The sequence below is a fragment of the Gracilinanus agilis genome, chromosome 4 (genome assembly GCF_016433145.1).
Source record: "Gracilinanus agilis isolate LMUSP501 chromosome 4, AgileGrace, whole genome shotgun sequence".
In the NCBI taxonomy this organism is placed as follows: Eukaryota; Metazoa; Chordata; class Mammalia; order Didelphimorphia; family Didelphidae; genus Gracilinanus; species Gracilinanus agilis.
In genome coordinates this window covers 354,044,660-354,064,799 of record NC_058133.1, presented here as the reverse complement: position 1 = coordinate 354,064,799, position 20,140 = coordinate 354,044,660, and the positions used below count along the sequence as shown (strand labels likewise).

At 33.3% G+C, this 20,140-nt stretch overlaps 1 protein-coding gene across 1 annotated transcript in view; it reads right to left on the bottom strand.

Moving 5' to 3' along the window:
* The window catches only part of LIN28B (lin-28 homolog B), a 128,576-nt gene that overhangs the window by 41,870 nt on the left and 66,566 nt on the right, over positions 1 to 20,140 (bottom strand). Inside the window, exon 3 of the mRNA XM_044676083.1 lies at positions 12,458 to 12,642. Within this exon, the coding sequence (XP_044532018.1) occupies positions 12,458 to 12,642 (185 nt within the window). The remainder of the gene's footprint in view (positions 1 to 12,457; positions 12,643 to 20,140) is intronic.

The following is a 20,140-nucleotide window of genomic DNA, read 5'->3' as shown; positions in this document are numbered from 1 at the left end:
TCCTTACTGTTGAATTAGCCTCTTGCAATCTGGTATCTGCCATCATTCAATTACAACCGCTCTCTGAAGGAGCCCCAGTGATTAGGGGAGTTGCAAGTCCAATGGCCTATTTTCAAACCTTCTTTACTTTCTTCCCAGTGTTTAAGACTGTTAATTGCACTTCCTGAAACTTTCTTCTTTCCCTCCTTTAGCATTTGCTTAACTTTGTTCTCTAATTCCTCCTTCTTTGTCACCTTCAATAACTATACTTTGAATCACCTAAAGATGGAAAACCTATCAATTCTGTTCTTTTTTTTCTCCTCTTTCCCATTCATCAGTTCTCATTAGCACTTTCAAATATTCCTTTTCTTCTTTCCAAAACAATTATCCACTCTGGCATCTCCTCTGAGATCTAGTCCCACAGATTCAACTACTAACTACATGCTTTTTCCTATATATTTTACTGGCATCTAACATTCAACACATTGAAAACTAAATCCTACCTCCAAGTATCCTATTGTCTTTTCAAAAAACCTCAAGACTTCTTCCTTATTTCTTTTAACTACCATCCTCCCAGTTGCCTAAGGATGAAAATCTGGCTCCTTTTCCAATTTAAATGTTGATTTATTTATTTATGGTAACATCTTTGGCATTGGTCATTTCCTTTCCATTTCTATTATCAGCATTCTAACTTCAGTCCTCTAATTCTACTTAATTATCTCAAGATTAGACTATTATAATGATGCCACTGCTTGCTTCTCTACAAATTCTGCATCTTTTTCATATCTAATCTATACTGCTTGCAGTCTATGGATTTGGTAGTCTGCAATCTAAAAATTGAAGAGGTGACAGGAAAAGGAAGAGGGTACCCTTCTCATGGGGCATGATCAAATACAGAGAAAGTGTAGTGAGGTGAGAAATGAGAAGGTTGGTCTGAGTATTCTTTCTAAATAAAAGAACCAGGAGGAGCTCTCTCCACTGTCCATACTCTACCCTCTCCAATCAAATGGAGGAAAGAGGATCCTGAGGAGGGATGACTCCCAGGGTTGATAATGATCTTGCAAAATGATGAGGCCAAAATAAAACCCAGAGAAGTGTAGCTAGGTGGGAAAAGCAGAAATGGCTGGCCTGGAAGCACTCTTTAAATGAAGGGTCTGGGAGGAGCTCTCCAATGTCCAATCTCATTTTTAATTTTCAGAAATGATAGTGTTATATGACTTGTAGCCATACAATAGTATCAGTAGAATTTGGGGTTCAAAATGGTGGGCCTTTGTTCAAGGGTGAAGTATAGGAGTTTTGCATTTGTATTGGCAATCCACTTCAAGTTCTTCTGGCTTAATTCTAAGTTGAATACATTATCCATTTGAAGGTTTTGTATGGATTATATGTATGTATACAATGTATGGATGAGCTCTATAAATTATCTGTAGTAGAGGCAAACAAGTGGTCTGTAGGATTCATGGAGTTTAGTAGCCTATTTCTAATTGAGTTTAACATCACAAACAGGTAGTCTTTAGTCACTTGGATTTTTCTTTTCTGAACAGTTAGGCAAAACTTTTCTAAATGATTACAGATCTTATTAAAGAGGTTCTGAAATGTTCCTGAATTTGATGCAATCAGACCTTCATCTGAAAACAAAACAATCTGGAGGACTTTATTATCTCTAGATAATTTTTCCTCAATATAAATTTGGCTCTGAATTTCCTCCATGACAACAGTGAGCATATTTTACTATTTTGCCTAATAATAATTAGTATCAAACAAAGTTATCTCCATCATCTTTTTCATGAAATCTCAAAAGATTCTGATTTACATATGGGAAACCAACTTGTTGAAAGAGTCTCTTTAGGATAGCATTTTGATCTCCTGAATCAAATGCTTTTAAAAAATAATAACCATAATTAGATCTTAAAATTTCTACATCTTTCAGTTATGTAACTGTAAAGATGTGATCTGACATGGAATAAACATCATATTTGTCCATAATCCTACTGGTAAATTTAACAACATGTTATAAGCCTGTCTTTTCTCTTCTAATAGGCTCATCAAGAGAGACTTTGCAAATACATATACACATAAGTGTATATATATAATCTCATTTATACCATATACATATGGTATAAATGAGATTCTTATAGTATAATCAAAGGAGCAATGGCTCTGAAGTAATTTACTACTTGTGTGACCTTAGGCAAGGCATTTACCAATTTCAGTTTCCATTTCCCAACCTGTAAAATGAGTAGCTTGTATTAGCTAGCCTCTGAGATTACTTCCAGCTCAAGATCTACAAACCTATAAGCAGGCATATAGGTCAGTAGTTGTTGATATTCTCTTGTTCAGCTCCTTTTAGGAAAAGAAATTAATGAGGCCCGATATTTTCTCCTTTCTCTATCTTCCACTCAGATACTTTTTGAATTGCTCTGTCAATGTTCTCACAATTATGTTATAGGAAGTATAGCTCTCCTCCATGAATTCTTGGTCTAATCTGGCTATTTTTCCTATTTCTTCAGTTTCGGTTCTACCTCCTTTATAAGTATATTCAGGTCAGAAAAGTTAAAGACTAAGTGTCTTGTACACTTTCTTGATAGTGAATGGTTTGTTACTAAAATATTTAAATATCTTTTCATAAGTTGTTGCTACTCTCCTTCCATGTTTATCCTTAAATTATTTTGCTTAGTTAGTTAGGTCTCTTGCCAATTTTTCTTTAAAGGATTGTCCTTTATAGATGCTGTGTTTTATAAAGTGATATTACTCATATTTTTCCATAACCCTATTGGTAAGATTTAACAAATGAGATTTCTCATTTCTCATTCTAAAGCAATGTTATATTGCCCCTTGTTTTTCATCTCTCTCTCTTTGGCAAGTAAGTCACTTGTTTTCTAAAGCACTTTTTGACCCTTTTGGACTTCTCATTATGGGAAATTGGGTTAGCAAAGCTTCTAGATGAAAATGTTGTAGTCTGTGTCTATGTTTTTCTTATTTCCATATGCCACTTTCACAATCAGCAACTTACTTAAATAGACATGAATGAAGTTTTCTAAATTGCCTACTCTGTCATTTCTTATTTTTATTCTTTCTTGCAGTTCCACACTAATTTTGATTTTCATTTTAGCAAGTCAGTGATCTGATAATCCAGAAATAATTCAGGAATGATACTCACACATCAGTAGCTAATCATTTCCTGTCTGCTAAAATATGATTGGTTTAATTTTTTGTGATTTTAACCAGTGCTCAGCTCACCATATCTAGTAGGTAGCTATAGCCAAAGAATTGATGAGCAAAAAAGACAGTCTAGAAATGATGATCCTCTCCTTACTTACTTAGAATGTTCCTTGGAAAAAAAGAATCTCTGTTTCCAGGACCATATTCAAATCCTTTCCAACACTTGCAGAATCAGAAAGAGCTCTTGTTACATTGAAAGTCTTTGAGAGCCTGGGCTAACTTTCACATTATGTTTAGGCACTGGAGAACTTTGTGGAGGTACAACTCGAAAACTGTAGTATTTTAAACACTTAAAAAAGTTTCAAATTTTTATTAATGTTCTCTGGATTTGCTACAAATTATAGGATAGTTACAAAACCATTTTTCCTCTAGAAGTATTTTGCTTTTTTAAAAATTAATTTTTGTATACTATCTTTACATAAAGGACTTGCTCTAATATTAAAGAAGTTTACTACACTGAACTGCTTTGTAACAGTAAAAAATATATGCATCTTAATTATAATTTTAAGCTATATATTGCAATTAAAATACATACTTATTAAGTTTAATTAAGCCTTATCAATGAATACATAAACACAATGCTTAAGTACAAGTCAAATATCACCATAACAAACAACTCTATATAACAACAATTTCAAGGTACAGTCATTGGTCCACTCATTTCAATCAATGTTTAGTTCTGTACAAAACTGTTTTATAAATATAAAAAATATAAAGTAGAATTTAGACAGTCCTGAATTTTACTCAACACAATCTGACTTGTACTTTCCTATTAATAGAGAATAAAGATGGATAATTGGAGAGCTAACAATTTTCTTAATCTCTACTGCTGTTCATGGGAGTTGGGGCATAGAATTGATATTCAAGAAGAGGATTTATTTATCTGCATGAATAGAAGAGTGTACCATAGGCTTCCCTGCATTTCTATTCACCCTTATTCTGTTTTTCTCTTACAAAAGTAAGATAGGAACAAAATAGATACCACAACTTTCAAATAAAAGACTGGGCATTTCTATCCTTTATTTCTACAGAGAATCAATGGTATATACCTGCTAAAAACTTTGATGATAGTAGCTAAATTATCCTTTCTAGAAAGGATATCTAAGTACTTTATAAAAAAATTACCTAATTAATTTTCACAATAGCCCTATAATGAAGGCATGCAGTGAACTGTTGATCCTACTTACCAATGGTCACAATTCGTGAAGGGTAGTTGCTTGATTTATTCATTAAACCTATTTTGAAATGTTTAACTTTTCGTGTGATTCATTTTCAATGTTCAATTGGAGGGGGTAACAGTGTAAGGATGCCAGAAAATCTCAGCTAAAATTAGTTTGGGGTTGTGTTTTGTTTTTTGATAACTGCTTTTGATTATTCTTATCAGGAATCCACCAAGACTTTTTAGTAAGGCCAAATGAAGCTCAACCTTATACAATGTCTTGAAGAGGGTGATGAGAATGGCACATTGTCTGACTAGCCTATCCAGAGGTCACAGCAGGGAGAGCATCTGCTAAGATAATGTGAATGAAGGAAACAGCTATAATTGCCTCATTAAGAGATCCCTGGCCAAATAATCCTGAAAGGAAGAGACCTGGAAAACCAGCCTAAAAATTAAATTCCTACTGGGTGAAATTGGGGCAATCTACAGCATGCAGAATATTTCAGTACATGTAAATGATGTTCTCCTAACTTCTTCAGCAACTCTTATGGTTGGATGGGAACCTGAATTAAAAGAGTTGAGCTATTCCACTCCAGCCCTCATCAATCAGTAGGAAGGAGAAACTACATGCTTAAAGTTATTCAGAAACAAACAAGAAATAAAAATATTTAGAATTTAATTCTTAATAGAGACTAGAACATAGCAATTAAAGAGGTGACACATGCTGGGCTCTTTTTGTATTGTTATATAATTTTGTCATTATGAAGTAAAATGAACAATAAAGAAGGCAAAAGGGAAGGCACATTAAGAAACGAAAAGGTAATGATGATAGCATAAAGTTTTCCTCCACCTCTTTAAGGCACACTCTGTTCTCTCCTTTAATATTTTAGCTAAAATCTCTCAATGCAGTTTTTAAATAGACAAAGAAATGTAACATTACCACTTAATTGGCAATCACTACTTAAATAGCAATGTAACAAAAATGAAAATTAAATTTCCTTGTTGTTGATTTATCAACAAACTTAAATGTACTGAGTTTTAAAAAAGTAACAAACCTCTCTCCAATAAAAATATAAAAAGTAAGCACCAGCAGAAGGTAACAATACTGAATATTTTTGCATTCCTTTACTTTTTTGCTTGCATTTGTCAATTTCATTTGAATTAAATTCTTTTAAAATGTTTATGTTCTATCTGATCTCTTGCAAGTAAATTATAGATTTTTAAAAAAACAAATATATATTCTTATGCCAACAAGCCCAGTACAATTAGCTTGTTACACCCTTAAGCCAGGTTTAAAATAAGTAAACTGTTTGATGACTTTGATGTTTTGCACCCAAAATGTGCTGGCTAATTTTTCCATTCCATTTACCATTCCAGTCTTTAAACTGCCTTAATCTCCTGCCCTCAGATGTTGACCTTATAAGAATAGGGGTCATAGGTCAGAGGAGACAGACCTCAAAGGATCTGGCCTATCAATTCATGCCTGAAAGATTTCCCTTCCACAAAAGAAACCAACTAAACAGCAAATTCCAAAATCTAATCACAGAAGTATAAAGATGAAACACTTATTTACTGGAATTTGTTGATATGCCTCGACTAGAAACCTTATCTCTGGCACCTAAGCAACACTGAAACACTGATTATTATTTTCTCTAAGCAGGAGCTTTAATAAAATCATCAAAAAGGACCAACTAAAATGGGTAGAGTTTGTTAGGGAGCTATTGTAAAAACTAACTTTAATGTAAAAAATTCAATAGTGTTATGTGTGCTGCAAATATTCTGAAAGCAAAGACCTTTAAAAAGGACATTAGTTTTCCTGGAAGTACAACTTACTGAAAAGTAAAATAAAATAGTGATTACTTTATTTTGGCTAGTAAGTAAAAAAAGAGTTTATTATAGTAAACATGGTTTAATAGTATATTTACTATTAGTGAGAAAGGAGACTTTGTATATTGGAAGGTGAGGTATAAAATTATTTTCTTTTTAAAATAAATGTCCTATTCTTTAGGCATGTAAAAATGCACTGCCTACAGTTGCAGGAAAGTCCTTGTGAAAAAATTACAAGGACCCAGAATAAGTCTTTAATTTAAAGTTTCATTTGAAACAACAAAATAATTGTAATAAAATATTTTTACTATTCTCATATTAAGTATTAGTAAAAAGGAATCACTCAAAGATCTGATTTAGTAAAGTAGGGATTTCAAAAACAATAACAAATAAGGCATTATTGTTTTTGATCTATGTCATTTAATAATCTTAATAGTATAAATGCAAATGAAACCCATTTCTATTATGAACTGGATTTTATTAATTAGACTATTAAATGTTGAATTAATCATATCAGTTTTAATTCTACAAATGGCTTACTATAATTTAAGTAAAAATATAATTTGACATAATTCCAAGATGTTCATATAAAGGACCCACATACCTGTCAATGCAAATGGTGATTTGTTTTAAAATGAAAGCACTAACTTCAATTTTTCATTATTAGCCTGCCTTTAAGTAAAATTTCGTAATATTGTACCCCAAAATAGAAAACCAAAGCAGTTGTTTTGGTAAGCAGTTGCTTACCAACAGACATGATAACTGAAACATTAAAAATACTAACAGAGCAATCTATAACTTGCTATTTTCTAAATTATATTTTTAAGATCCCCAAAGAGATAATACATCTTGAAAAATAAAGTTCTATGTGATTAGCCTTTTTCTAGGCATGTGTAACAGAGAGAGAGGATGGAATCAAGGAGTAAAAATAATAGTCTCCACCCTCAAGGAAATTAAAATAAAAAAAGAAGGTAAAGGATTCACACAGGAAGAATAACAATTTTTAAGCAATTGGTATATAAATCTTATATGTGAGTCATAAATAAGAAAAGTTATTAAGGACCAGAGTGAAGTTTTTCATATTAGCTGCTTGCTAATATTATTTCTTATAAATGTTAGAATGAATAATGATAGGAAAAAAAGGAAATAAAAACTATACCCATTAAACATTTCATATTACTGTGCTCTCCACATGGATTGAGCTATTTTGAGAGAAAGGAAGTCAGCAGGTGGTATTCTGAAGAAGAAGGAAGTTAAAGCAAACCAAACTGAGGAAGTGATCAGAATAATTCATTAAAAATTTTAATATGGTTTTAAAAGGTGGTTTCCCTCTTCCATATAGTCTCGATAATAGACATAGGCATGCAAAAACTTCTATTAAAAATAAATGTAGAGAAAAGTAAAGAACACCAAGAAATGGACCTGGTATTATTTAATTTAAATTTTAAATTTTTGTTTAATTTAATATAATACATGTTGTGTGACAATATTAAGAAAAGAGTTGTAACAAAGAAAAGGAAAAAAATAAAATAAAATCCTAACTTATTTCATGATTAAAAATTACAATTGAAATCTTAAAACTTTAAAAATATTCTTTGTATCATATAATATTTTATATTTTTAAAAGCCTGAGCTGAAAAATCAAATACATACACATATCACTTAAGTATGATCAAAATCTTTAACATATGTTATCCTAAAATTATGTTATCCTAAAATGATCCTATTATCTATTCTAGGCATTAGATTAATCTCTTTACATAGTCAAAGAATGTGCCAGGTTTACAAATGTTATAGATGCTTAGTTGCCCTACTAACAAAGACTAGAGAGACATCTGGCATTCTAGTACACATAACAGTTTTTGATCAGTTATTGCTAAGAATAATTTTAAAGACTTTGAAGGCAACAAAATAGAAATTTAAACTTTGCTAATGAATAAGGAAGGTCTTTTGACATCTCTCATATATGATACAAAAGGGTTGTCTTTCTAATTTGAATGACAATGCATATGAATCATTTCTTTAGTTTCACATGCAGTTTTTTTTTGTGGTGGGAGGGATTTAAACCATTTGTAATATTTGTTTTTGCTTCTTAAAAACCTCAAAACAATTTCTACAGGACTGGTTAGTTTTTACTGTTCAGATGTAGCAGTGTGTAACTAGTAAAATTGGGAGGCTGGTAAAAGTATCTCTTCAAATTAGAGTCAAATCCCAAAAAAATCCTATGAGCGTCTTGATAAAGAATTTCACTGTCCTAATAAAAGGTTAAAAAGAAAAAAAATTTCCTTTTTACAGAAATGGTTGGTATTTTTCAAACTAATTGCAAAAAGATTTTAGTACTTAAATGTTTTGTTAATAAGTACATAGAATTAAAGTTAATTTTTGTACATTCCTTAAAATGTTGCAGGAGATAGACATTTTTTTTTAATTATGAAAATCAGTCCTTGTTAATCAAAGAAAAAGCTACTGAAAGTGACTGCTGTATTTTGGGGTGGGTAGAGCTGCAAAGTTTGACATTCTGTAGTCAAGTGGGAGTGGTCTCTTTGACATGCACATCCATTTTTTGTAAGGCATGTGGCAATTATAGAAACTACTAACACTGCCTTCTGTTTGGTCAATGTTTACTTCTGAGAGTTATTATGTTAACTAATCCAGCTGATTTTAAAACCACAAACTGAATATAGATGAAAGTCTATTTTGCATTTCTTAAGTATACTAACTTTAAAGTCATCTTGAATTATGCAAGAATGGATATAATTTCTGAATATTGAAATGGAAAAAGAATTTCTAGTAAACTTAGTAATCAAACTGCTATGTTTTAATCAACTCCCAGGACTCAAAGGAACCAAGAACCCATCTTTTTCAGTTCTGTGCTATGCATAAAGATGCACAGAAATCTGATCTCAATCCACAAAGACCTGAAATTCTGGTTAGAAAATATTTAATTTGGGGTTCCATGGATAGGTTCATGAGGTCCATGAAACTGATTGGATAAGAGAATCTGTTTTTCCACTGACATTTGGTTTCCTTTGCAGTCCTATGTATTTTATGTTGTGTATTTTAAAACTATTCTGAGAAAGGGTTCATAAGCTTCACCAGATTGCCAAATGGGTCCATGATGGAAAAAGAGTAAGAACTCCAAGTTGAAGTAAAAAGAAAGTAAACCCCCTTATGATAAATAACAAATGACCAAGACAGCATTATTTTGTGAAAGTCCCTTGGCTTTGGATGCAAGAGACTTGAGATTGAAAAACAACTCTACTTTATGCCTGTAAATCCTCTGGTATGCCACAGAATTTTCTTGACCTAAAAAATAGAGATGTTAATACCACTTGTAATATGTCCCTCATAGGATAACTATAAAGAAAATGTGAAAATGTTATAAATCTAAAAGTGTTATAAACCTAAAACCCATAACATAAATGTGATCCACTAATATGAGAAAATGAGCAAGAATTCCTTTGTAAATTATTTTAAACAGTAGATCATATTTTTATATTCCTAAAATTGACTCTTAAGTTCCTACTATATCTATCGCATAGCCCTAAATAGTCAGTATATATTTACTGAATTTTCTTTTCTTCTTTAGGTTAATAATAACAGTTCCTTCATTATTTTTCTCTACTACTTTGATTATTTTTATTATTCTCTGAAATCTATCCAGGTTTCTTAAATTCATGGACAGCATATTCTAATAATCATCTAATTTGGGCATATTAAAATTATTCTTTGGTAGTCCTTTCTCTTGATATTCCTGTTTACATCTTATGCGTATCACTGCTAAATCTATATAAAATCTAATCCCATATGTCCACCTGTCTGCTAGGCATTATATTACCTCAAAATCAATGTCTAAAACCCTACTGATTTTCTCCTCCAAACTGATTCTCCTATTAAATTGATCCATTTGAGTTAATGGTACCGCCACCATTCCAGTCAGACTGACTCAAAACCTTGAAGTATTCTTTAACAAATCCCTTTTCCCATAATCCCCTATGTCCAACCAGCTAAAGAAATACTAATGGTTCATTTTTCAAAATGTCTTTCCTACATACTCCCTACTCTTTCTATAATTTACTAAAACTACGCTAGACCAAGTCTCCAATATCTCACATGATCTCCTGCTTCCATACACTCTAATCAATCCTGAATACTGCCATCACATTAACATATCTAAAAGATTCCTTTCTTCTCTAAAAGATCTTTCTTTTGTTTAAAACCTCCAATGGTTCCCTATCACCTAAAGTGAAATCAAGTAAAATGACTAGGTGAAATAAGATTATACAGATTATGAAGAGCCCTAAATGCTTCGTAGGATGTTTTTCTTTAATTTCATCTCTTACTTTTCCTCATCATTTTTATCTAATTAAATAGATTTCACAGCCATAAAAATATCATGCACATTTCTGCTTCTGTACCTTTGATCACAATTCTTCTCTTTTCTAAATCTCATCCTTCAAGATTTACCTGTTCTATGAAGACTTGTCATCCCAATACATACTTGTTTTACATACTAAAATTTAGTAGACTATTTGGAATCCAATTCCATAGTTACTTAGTCTATTTTCACAAAAAAATTTCATATTTTTCTAATGTCAATATATCCAGTTTTTAAATAATTGATTTTAAAAATTTTCTGCTTTTTAAAAGCAATTTTTTTAAAAGGAGAAAAAAATCCTATGGAATCTCTTTCTTTTATTTGTATGTATCCAAGAAATCTGGAGTTTACATTACCTTATATGTATATCCTGCTTTTTACCAGTAAGGTTACACTTATAATGTACTTTCCACTCCCCGCCCCCAAAAAACGCAAATCCCTATGTTCTTATGAAAACACAACTGTAGTGGAGTCTCAATTGTTATATTTTTAGTTTTCTTCTACATAAAATTGAAGCCATTAACAAAACAAAATGCTAGCTAAACTGCTTTTTAAAAAATTACAGTAACATTTTATTAGAAAAGTTTCAGCTAAAGCACCAGTTTGAGGGGGCAGCTGGGTAGCTCAGTGGATTGAGAGTTAGGCCTAGAGACGGGAGGTCCTGGATTCAAATCTGGCCTCAGACACTCCCCAGCTGTGTGACCCTGGGCAAGTCACTTGACCCCCAATTGCCCACCCTTACCACTCTTCCATCTAGGAGCCAATACACAGAAGTTAAGGGTTTAAAAAAATATATAAAGCACCAGTTTGAGCTTGACCCCCTCCCAAATGAGCCAAGATATATGTGTGGGTCTGGAACCAACTTGGAGATTATAGACTCATATCAGAATGTATTCCCATCCTGTGTCAAAGATTGCGAATCAAAAGATTTAGAGCAAAAAACTACCAAAGAAACTACTTAAAAGCCATTCCTTCATTGGATAAGTGTGAAAAATGAGCTTAGAAGAGGATAAATAACTTGCCTAATATCACGCAAATTGTACATAGCAGAACTAGGATTTGAACTCACTTCTCCCAATTCCAAATACAGTATATTTCCCACAATATCAGACAGTGGCGCCTTCCCTGTTGGCTTACAGACACTTCTCAGGATCACCAGCAGCAAATAAAGGGAAGGCCTTCTCCTGCTAGGCAACATTACAGCTAGCCTGGCAGCTCTGCCTGGGTGATCCAAGCCAGAGGCTACAATGTGGCTCTCACTCCCAAACTACGCTCCTCCCTGAAACCTGACAGCAGAAATCACACTACCCGCTGAATCCAGGTTATCCTTTGGACTACTGGATCCCACCTTGCTTCCTTCTCAGAAGCCTGTGGCTGCTCTCCACTGGACTATCTCTCAGTGGTCGAAGATTAAGGTGTTCCTGGACACTGCTTCTTCCCCTTCTTCATGCCTGCTGCCTCTAAAGTGTTGCAAGGGTTAATGGCTCCAGTTTAGAAGAAAAGTATTGGCAGGGGAAGATAGCTCTAATATGTGCAAGGCAGCTCAAAGAAACAAGAGGGAAGAGCTACCCCGTACAGATGTCATAAAGTACAACTTATCTAAAAGGCATCTCCTTCAATTCTGCACCTCTAGACTCACAACAGCATCTGGTGACAGCTCTGTACTTATAGTCTATGTTTTTTGTTTTTTGTTGTTTTTTTCCTGTAAATTGAGTGAAGCTCTAGTAACTTTGTACTTGCAAGTTCATAATGAAGTAATTTCTTATTTATCCATGCCATGGTGTCATTCTAGTACATTGGACATACTGTGGGGCATTATAAACATATTCTTTTTCTTAGCATTTCTTAGCAAAGTCTTACAAGACTGTAAAATAACAAAATGCAATCATTACCTATCTCCCTTTGGTTTTCTTTTTTGCAGTGTCTTCCCTTTGGGTCGTCTTTCACTTCCTAAACAAGGGTTCCCTCCAGGGCCTGTTACCCGTATTGATTCAAGGCCTTTGGAAGATTTTTTAAATGTGAATTCCACTGGTTCTCCTTCTTTTAGGCTTCTAAATCCTTCCATATATAGCTTGCTCTGTGAATAAGAAACAAAAAGGCTATCAGTTACCACTATTTTAAAAGAATTATATAACAAAATACAGTAACAGAATTCCTTATTTTGAACCTAATCATCAAGTATGAGCATTTCAATATACAAGGAAAATGTGTATGGAACTCTGAAACTGTTATATTCAGTCTGTTTTTAAATAACATATCTTTTAATTTTCACCTAATAGTAACAAAATTGTCCCATTTGTGACCACTTCTGAGTTTTTTGTTTTCTACTACATAATTTAACATTCTATTTGTTCTCCTTTTTTTGTATCTCCATCTCTACTCCCTTATTTCTTTCCCTTATAATAAATAAGAATATTCAAGAAAGACAACTCGACAAATTAGCCACATCTGAAAATGTACTTATTGTTCTGCATCTCTAGTCCAACAACTCACTGCTAAAAAAATCTTCATCAGTCTTCCTCATGATTGTAATAAGGTCATTGTGATCTGTATAATTTTTAGTAATCATTTTAGTTGAAGTTTTATGTCCATAAAATTATATGTTCCTAAAATTATAAATATGGTAAACATGACATGTATATGGATACATGACATACAATCTCAGTTTAAATATGAATTCATTTTCAGCTTTTCCCCACCAAGATATAAAGCAAAGGAAATTTTTTTTACAAATTCCTTTTGGAAATTTTGCTACATAAAATAGTTCTAATTTTGGACCCTAAGTTTGTTTCTAATAAATTTATTATTTATTTTTAACATTCATTTAAAAAAATTTTGGAGTTCTGAATTTTCTCCCTCCCTTCAGCCCTTCTACCATTCATTAAGAAGGTAAGCAATATGATATCAATTATGCATGTGAAATCAAGCAAAACATATTCCCACAATAGCCATATTGCAAAAAAGAAATAAAGAAAAGGAAGGAAGGTGAGAAAATTATACTTAAATCTGCACTCAAGAGTTTATCAGTTCTTTTTCTCTCTGGAGGTAAGCATTTTTTTTATCATGAGTCCTTTAAAATGATGCTAGAGCTTAAAATGTTTTGTCTCTGATATAAGAAGAATAAAAAAGGCAGCTAAATAAATAGAAAGAAAGCATTAAGTGACAATTTCCAATCAAAAAGTAACTTTTCAAAACAATTTGATAAAAAGAGCAAATCCATTATCAAGTCAGTATGAACAAGTCCTCTAACATAATGCTGTCGGCTTTTTTTCCTAGTAAAAAACACCAATCTTTCACAAGCAATTGCAGAAAAGGGTTGCAATTTGGAACCATACTTCCACCTTTCCATCTACATGATTAGGTGCATATATAAAGAATTTGACCTTGTCTGCAAACAAATTATGAACAACTTTTATAATTATTTCTTAGGTTTCTAAATACCTTGCAATTTTATATATATAAAATTATCAGACTGCGTAAAGAACTTCTTTTAGGAGGCAAAAAGTTACTCCAAAGAGGTCCTATAAAGCTGGCAAGTATTGTGTCCAGTGTCCCAATTTAAAACTATAACTAAGTTTTTGGCAAATGTACATTACCAAACAGTGAAAAGAGCTCCCTTCCTTCACACTGAAAAATATAATTTAATGACTTTGAAGGTGTCCCCTAATTTTGAACTGAAAACTTGTTGCTTGGTTTCAGAACTGATGTTTTAAGATTGATTTGGTCTTCCTTTTTACTAAAGGTTTTTCATCTGTGATTAAAAGCATGTTTTGTTTCTAGTCATGTGTGAAAATGTTGATTCACAACAGGGCTTTTATACTGTGTGAGACATTTTAAACAGAAGAGAAGTTTTGCTGAGTTTTGTGAAATTGCATTACAACCATTGCTATGATAGAAAAGAAAAAGACTTGCAAAAAATTTCTGAATAATCTGAATCATTTTATTCAACTTAAAGACTATATTCATTTAGTAAAATCTCATCCACATTTGTCCTAAATAAAGTCAAAAAGGTCACACTAGTTTCCTAACTTTATCTAAATGCCAAGGAGAAGCATGGTTCAGAAGGCAAAAGGATATAAGGTGGCAAGATAATTTTATAATTAGCTATATTTCATGGAGTGTTTCTAGGAGCAAAATGAATCCACAGGGCAACCAAAACACAAGAGGTACAAAGAAAGATGTGTAGAGAGACATGGTCCTCTTGCAAATATGGTTCCTTATCAGCCTCATTTCCTATACCACTTTTTGCCTCTACACTTACCAATCTAGAAAAATCCCATAAAAACATGAAAATTCAGTGACCATTTCAATAATAATTTTCAGATTTAATCTTTGTTTAAATCCAGTTGTTCTTCATTGTTTCCAAGCATCCTTTTTTCCTGTTTCCACTGTTTCATGTATTCACAAACTTTAGAAATGGAAGAGACTTTAGAACTCTCCCAGGTTAACTCATTTTTTCTTTTTTGGGAGAAAAGGAAAATGAGACCCAGAAGGATAACATAAATTGCCCTAGAACACATAGCTGATTTGCTGCTATAATCTAGATAAAGAAAATTACATTGAGATAGCCATGAAGCTCATTAATAAATTTTTGGTTATAAGTACTATAAAATGTCTGCATTGACAGCCCAACTCTACTTCCTCCTTAAAAGTAATGCATGTTTTGGTGCTCTACTTTGGACATGGTTGTTGAATAACTAATTCTAGTTAGTTCATCATCATATTCAGTCTCAAACAATAAATTAGTGAATATTTAGTGAGAATAGATTATTTGTAAGTCACTATTAGCACTTTCTGGAGGATACAAAGACATGCATGCACTCGCTAACCTTAATGAGCATATTATTTAAGAGACAACATAAGTCAACATTGAAAAATCAGTAACAGACTGAGACAGCAAATCTTAAATGTTACCCATAAATACTATAATAGTATATTGAAGAAGACCCCTATAAAGGGCCATGCTTCAACTCTATTAAAAAAATATACTATGACAATAACAAAAATTGCGGTGGCACTATTATAATAGCATTCAAAGAATAATTAGATTTTTATTTGTAGAATCAGGGAAGAGTACATCTGAAAGGAAACCTAAATGTCATCTAGTCTTGTAGGATAAATTAAAATCCAATCAAGTTATTGAATAGATTGTCGCAAATTTCAAATCAATATGATCCAAATTAATGATTTACTAGGAATTTATTTCTTCAAATAGAATGTTTGTTGATGCATGTTTCTAGAGGATTTCTATTTAATCTGTAAAAGTGCAGAACTCTTTGGCAGAGTAATAATTTAAGGATGAGGGAGGACTGGCTATGCTCAGATGCTAGATAAGAGGAGCCAGAGGAAGGTGAGAAATTGATGACAAGAGACAGGAGGCTATTATATCTATCTTTATATACAATTTAATAAATGCCTTGTGTGCATGGCACTATTGTGGACATTGAACGAATTAAATTAAACAGACAGCACCTTAGTTCTCTATGAATTCCTAAAATTAAGGAACTTCTTGGAATGAATAAATTCTTATCTTGTTTTGCTAATAATTTCATCTTTCAGGAAAGTAAAAGCAACAAGGGAGAGTGCTATTATGGACATGATTCTGACATGATATTTTTGGACATGATATAGAGGAGGATACATACCATTAGGGAAATAGATTTCAAAGATATAATAGTTAGGATTCCATGGCCTAAGAATATAGAAGGAAAATTGGTTTAAGAGAATTTAGGGAGTTCTCAAGAATAAAACTATAGTGAAAAAGTTTAAATTAATTTATTATAATGCAAAAAATAGGTGGAAAGCTATTTAGAGAGACCAATGTACTATATGGGGAGTTCATCAATAAACTCAAATATTAGGAAACAAAGTAGGTAAATATTAGAGGGGAAATGGTAATGTCCCATAAAAATATAACCAGGGAAGTTAAAGATCACTACAAGATGAGATTAGCTATAAATATTTAAAAAATTCAAGTAGTTAAGGATACTTGTTTGAAGTGGTTAGAAAAGTAACAATGAAGAGAGAAGGCAGAACTACTTACTTAGCTTCTATTCTATTTTACTATCTACAAATGAAAATGATGGACAGACTGGTATAGTTGGAACAAAAATCACTAACAGGGAAATGAAACCTGAAATAAATTAGGAGATGGTAAGAAAACACCAAGTTGCTTTCAACGACTTAAAGTCACATAGTTCTACTACATTTCAGAATACTTTATCTATAATTGCTGAATTCTATCTATCACTGGGTAATTTATTTGTAAATTTATCCTCAATTCTAGTTTGCTTCATATATTTGGGGAAAAATGATAAACCAACATTCCTTCCCACTTTGAATGTCAGGACATTTACTCATCTTCAGTCCTGAGGCACTTCTCCCATTGTCCATAGTTTTTCTAAGATTAATAAAAGCAGGTCAGAAATTGCATCTCCAAGTAACCTTCATTATCCTTGGGCATAAAGTATGTTAAGGGCCTAGTGACCTAAGCTTATTGAGGACTACTAGATGCTCTTGAATAATTTTCTCAGTGATAGTTCCACATACCTGTTAACCATTTTTATTTTTTCATCCATCTTTTCAAGCTGAAGATCATTCTCTTTGGTAGAAAAAACAGTAACAAAATAAATGTTCAATTACTTTACTTTATACTTACCATGTATAATCAGTGTCCCAACTAAGTATCATCTTACCTCCTTAATAACTTTTAAAAGTGATTTTAGTTTACTTAAACCAGCTTCAAGTAATGCTGGGTTTTAGCCTTTTTGGAGACTATTTTTGTGAGAATGTTCCACTCCTGTGATCTTGGGCTTCCTTCCATTGAGGAAATCTTTTTTTAAACTTTTAAAATCAAAATTGGCTTCTGAGTTTCCCCATGTATCCAAACTCGTTTTTTAGACAGCTTCCCCCTTTCTTCATCATTGGAATGACATGTTTATGTCACCAAAATTTCATTCTTGGGAGCAATCAATCACTTGGTTTTATTTTCCATTTAAAAATATAGGCCAAGGGATTTAGATCTAGAAGAGATGTTAAGAGACCAACTAGTCCAATTATTTCATTTTACAGAAGAAACTAAAATTCAAAGAACTTCAGTAAGTTACAGTCATATGAGTAATATTATTACATAATATTATATTACTATTCAAATTTGTCTCCAAACACCAAATACCACAGCCCAAATTTTCTGAATTCTCTCAAATCCATTCTCCCAAATCTAGAACTCTGCCTGGTTTTCAATTCCTTCTCTAGCACTATCATCTATCCCAAAGATGTCATGGATTATTGAAGGAAGTGAGGGGAGAAAGGGAATGATTACCATCTAAGCAAGTAACTATTAAATCAACTATGAATTTTGACTATGTACAATTTAACTCCTTAAGTTATTCCGCAAATATAGAAACGTATATTACTAAGTAAAATATGCTATAATTCTATACATACAATATAATACTATAGTACATTATAGCGATATGAATAAGATAAAGAAATTCATACAGACAAAGGTTATAGGTTTGCTACATGTGATGATTTTTGAAAAACAGACAACCTCTTTGCTCCATTCTTCCAACTAAATGTGATGTTCAAAGCATAACTGAGGCACTGGGAAAGAAAGCTACCAGCTCATCCCATACCAGGAGAAGATAAAAATACCAGAGGCTAAACCAGTCTTCATTTTGTTCTCCTCACGTATGCTTTGTATCTAAGTGAAATAAAACTGGTATAGGAAGTGTGCCATCTGGGGAATACAAATATACATACACTGAGAAGCCAAAAGCAGCCAAGTTATACTTCACCAAGACTAAATGACTGTATGATATGTACCTTTGAAAATATTGCTGATTAACAGGGAACCAAGGGCACACAAGTGTATGTATTTTATTTCTACACCAAAGAGAGAACAGTGTTTCACTATGGTCCAAATTTCAAAGTAGAGAAGGACTAATCACTCCCTCACCTTGGAAGAATTGTGTATCATAATTTCTTATCATTCGTTATAAACTAGACTCTTGCTCCATGACAAATAATTCTGTCATATGTACTCTGGCCACTGGTTCCACCTTATTGGCCAAAATAAAACCCAGAACATAACTTTCCTTTTCCTTTTAGTGAATGAAATAATCATTAGGGTAAATGAAGACCTTTTTTAGCTACTCTGATTTTAATGCAAAGTAAGCTCTTGTAGAATTACAGAGAGATGAGCTCTTCCATCCTTAATCTATCTTGAGACCTTGTCAGGCATAGTGTTTATTTCCCCACCTAATCATCCTTATTTATCTACTGTTATATAGTCAGCGGCTTTCACCAACTGACTCATACTCTAGAACTAAAAGTTAAGCAAAGAGATTTTTAACTAGACAGAATAGGTAGAAAAAAGTTCACTATTACACTTTATGCATCTAATCCAGTAAGAGAACACCAATGGGTTCTTTTCTCATTTATGAAAATTCCCCAAAGCTCTGTATCTTTTTGAGGGATAAGTGGAGATGGTGATAACTGGAGAAAAGATCTGACCTTCTAGCTTTCAGTTTTAAGAGAAAAGACACAATATTCCTCCATCTCTTCATGTCCCTTTAAATAAAAAGCACTCTTAAAGATGTCAAATTGTGGGCTGGGGGTTAAGATGGCGGCAGAGTAAGAAACAGCTCTTAACCTCTCCTGACCGAAACACACAAAACTCCTCAAGGGGACATAAAAACAAGTCCAGACGAACGGAGGAACCCCACAACAGGGCACAGCGTGGAAGGTATGTGGAATTGAGGCATTTCCATGCTATAAAGGGGTGAAACAGCTTTCACTAAATCGCGGGCTGAGCAACCACCCCACCCCCATCCCCTCCACACACAACACCTATAGCGCCGAAGCCAGCTAAAAAGAAATAGAGCAAGTTTGGGGCACCCATCGAGTCATTGGCAGCTCTGGAGCCTGTTCCTGAGAGCAGCAAGATTTAAGACCCCAAAAAGCTAACGAACGCACACAAAATCTGAGCGTGGGAGCAGGTTGCTGAGAGTGGACACAGGGCGCAGAACGCGGGCTCAGGGCGCAGGCGTGGGTGGATGCAGACACAGCCACAAGCTAAAGCTCTGAAACCCGGAGTGGGGAACCAGCATGGACGGGTGTACGACTGTGGAAGCAGCGCCCTGAGACTTGTAAATAAACCTCCAGCAGAGGATCAAGCAAGGGGGTCCACCAGGGGGCTTGACCTTGGAAAATACCAGAACTCAGACCTCAGGAGCCAAAAGACCACGGAGAGACCCTGAGTTCGAGGATAAACCTAAGAAGCTGCTGGGCTAACGATGGCTACCCAGAATCAGGAAGTTCAGAAGAGAAAGATTAACAACAAGAAAAAGAAGTCTTTAACACTCGACAACTTTTACACAGAGAAAATCCAGACAACCAAGCAAACAGAGGAGGAGAACAAATAAGCATCCAAACCCTCCTCAAATAAGGAAAACTCCTCACAAGCTATGGAAGAGTTCAAAACTGAGATTCTGTAAAAAGGAAATTGGGAAAAACCATCTAAAAGTGTATATATTTCTAGAATCTTGCAATTGGAAAGTGAGGCTCAGAAA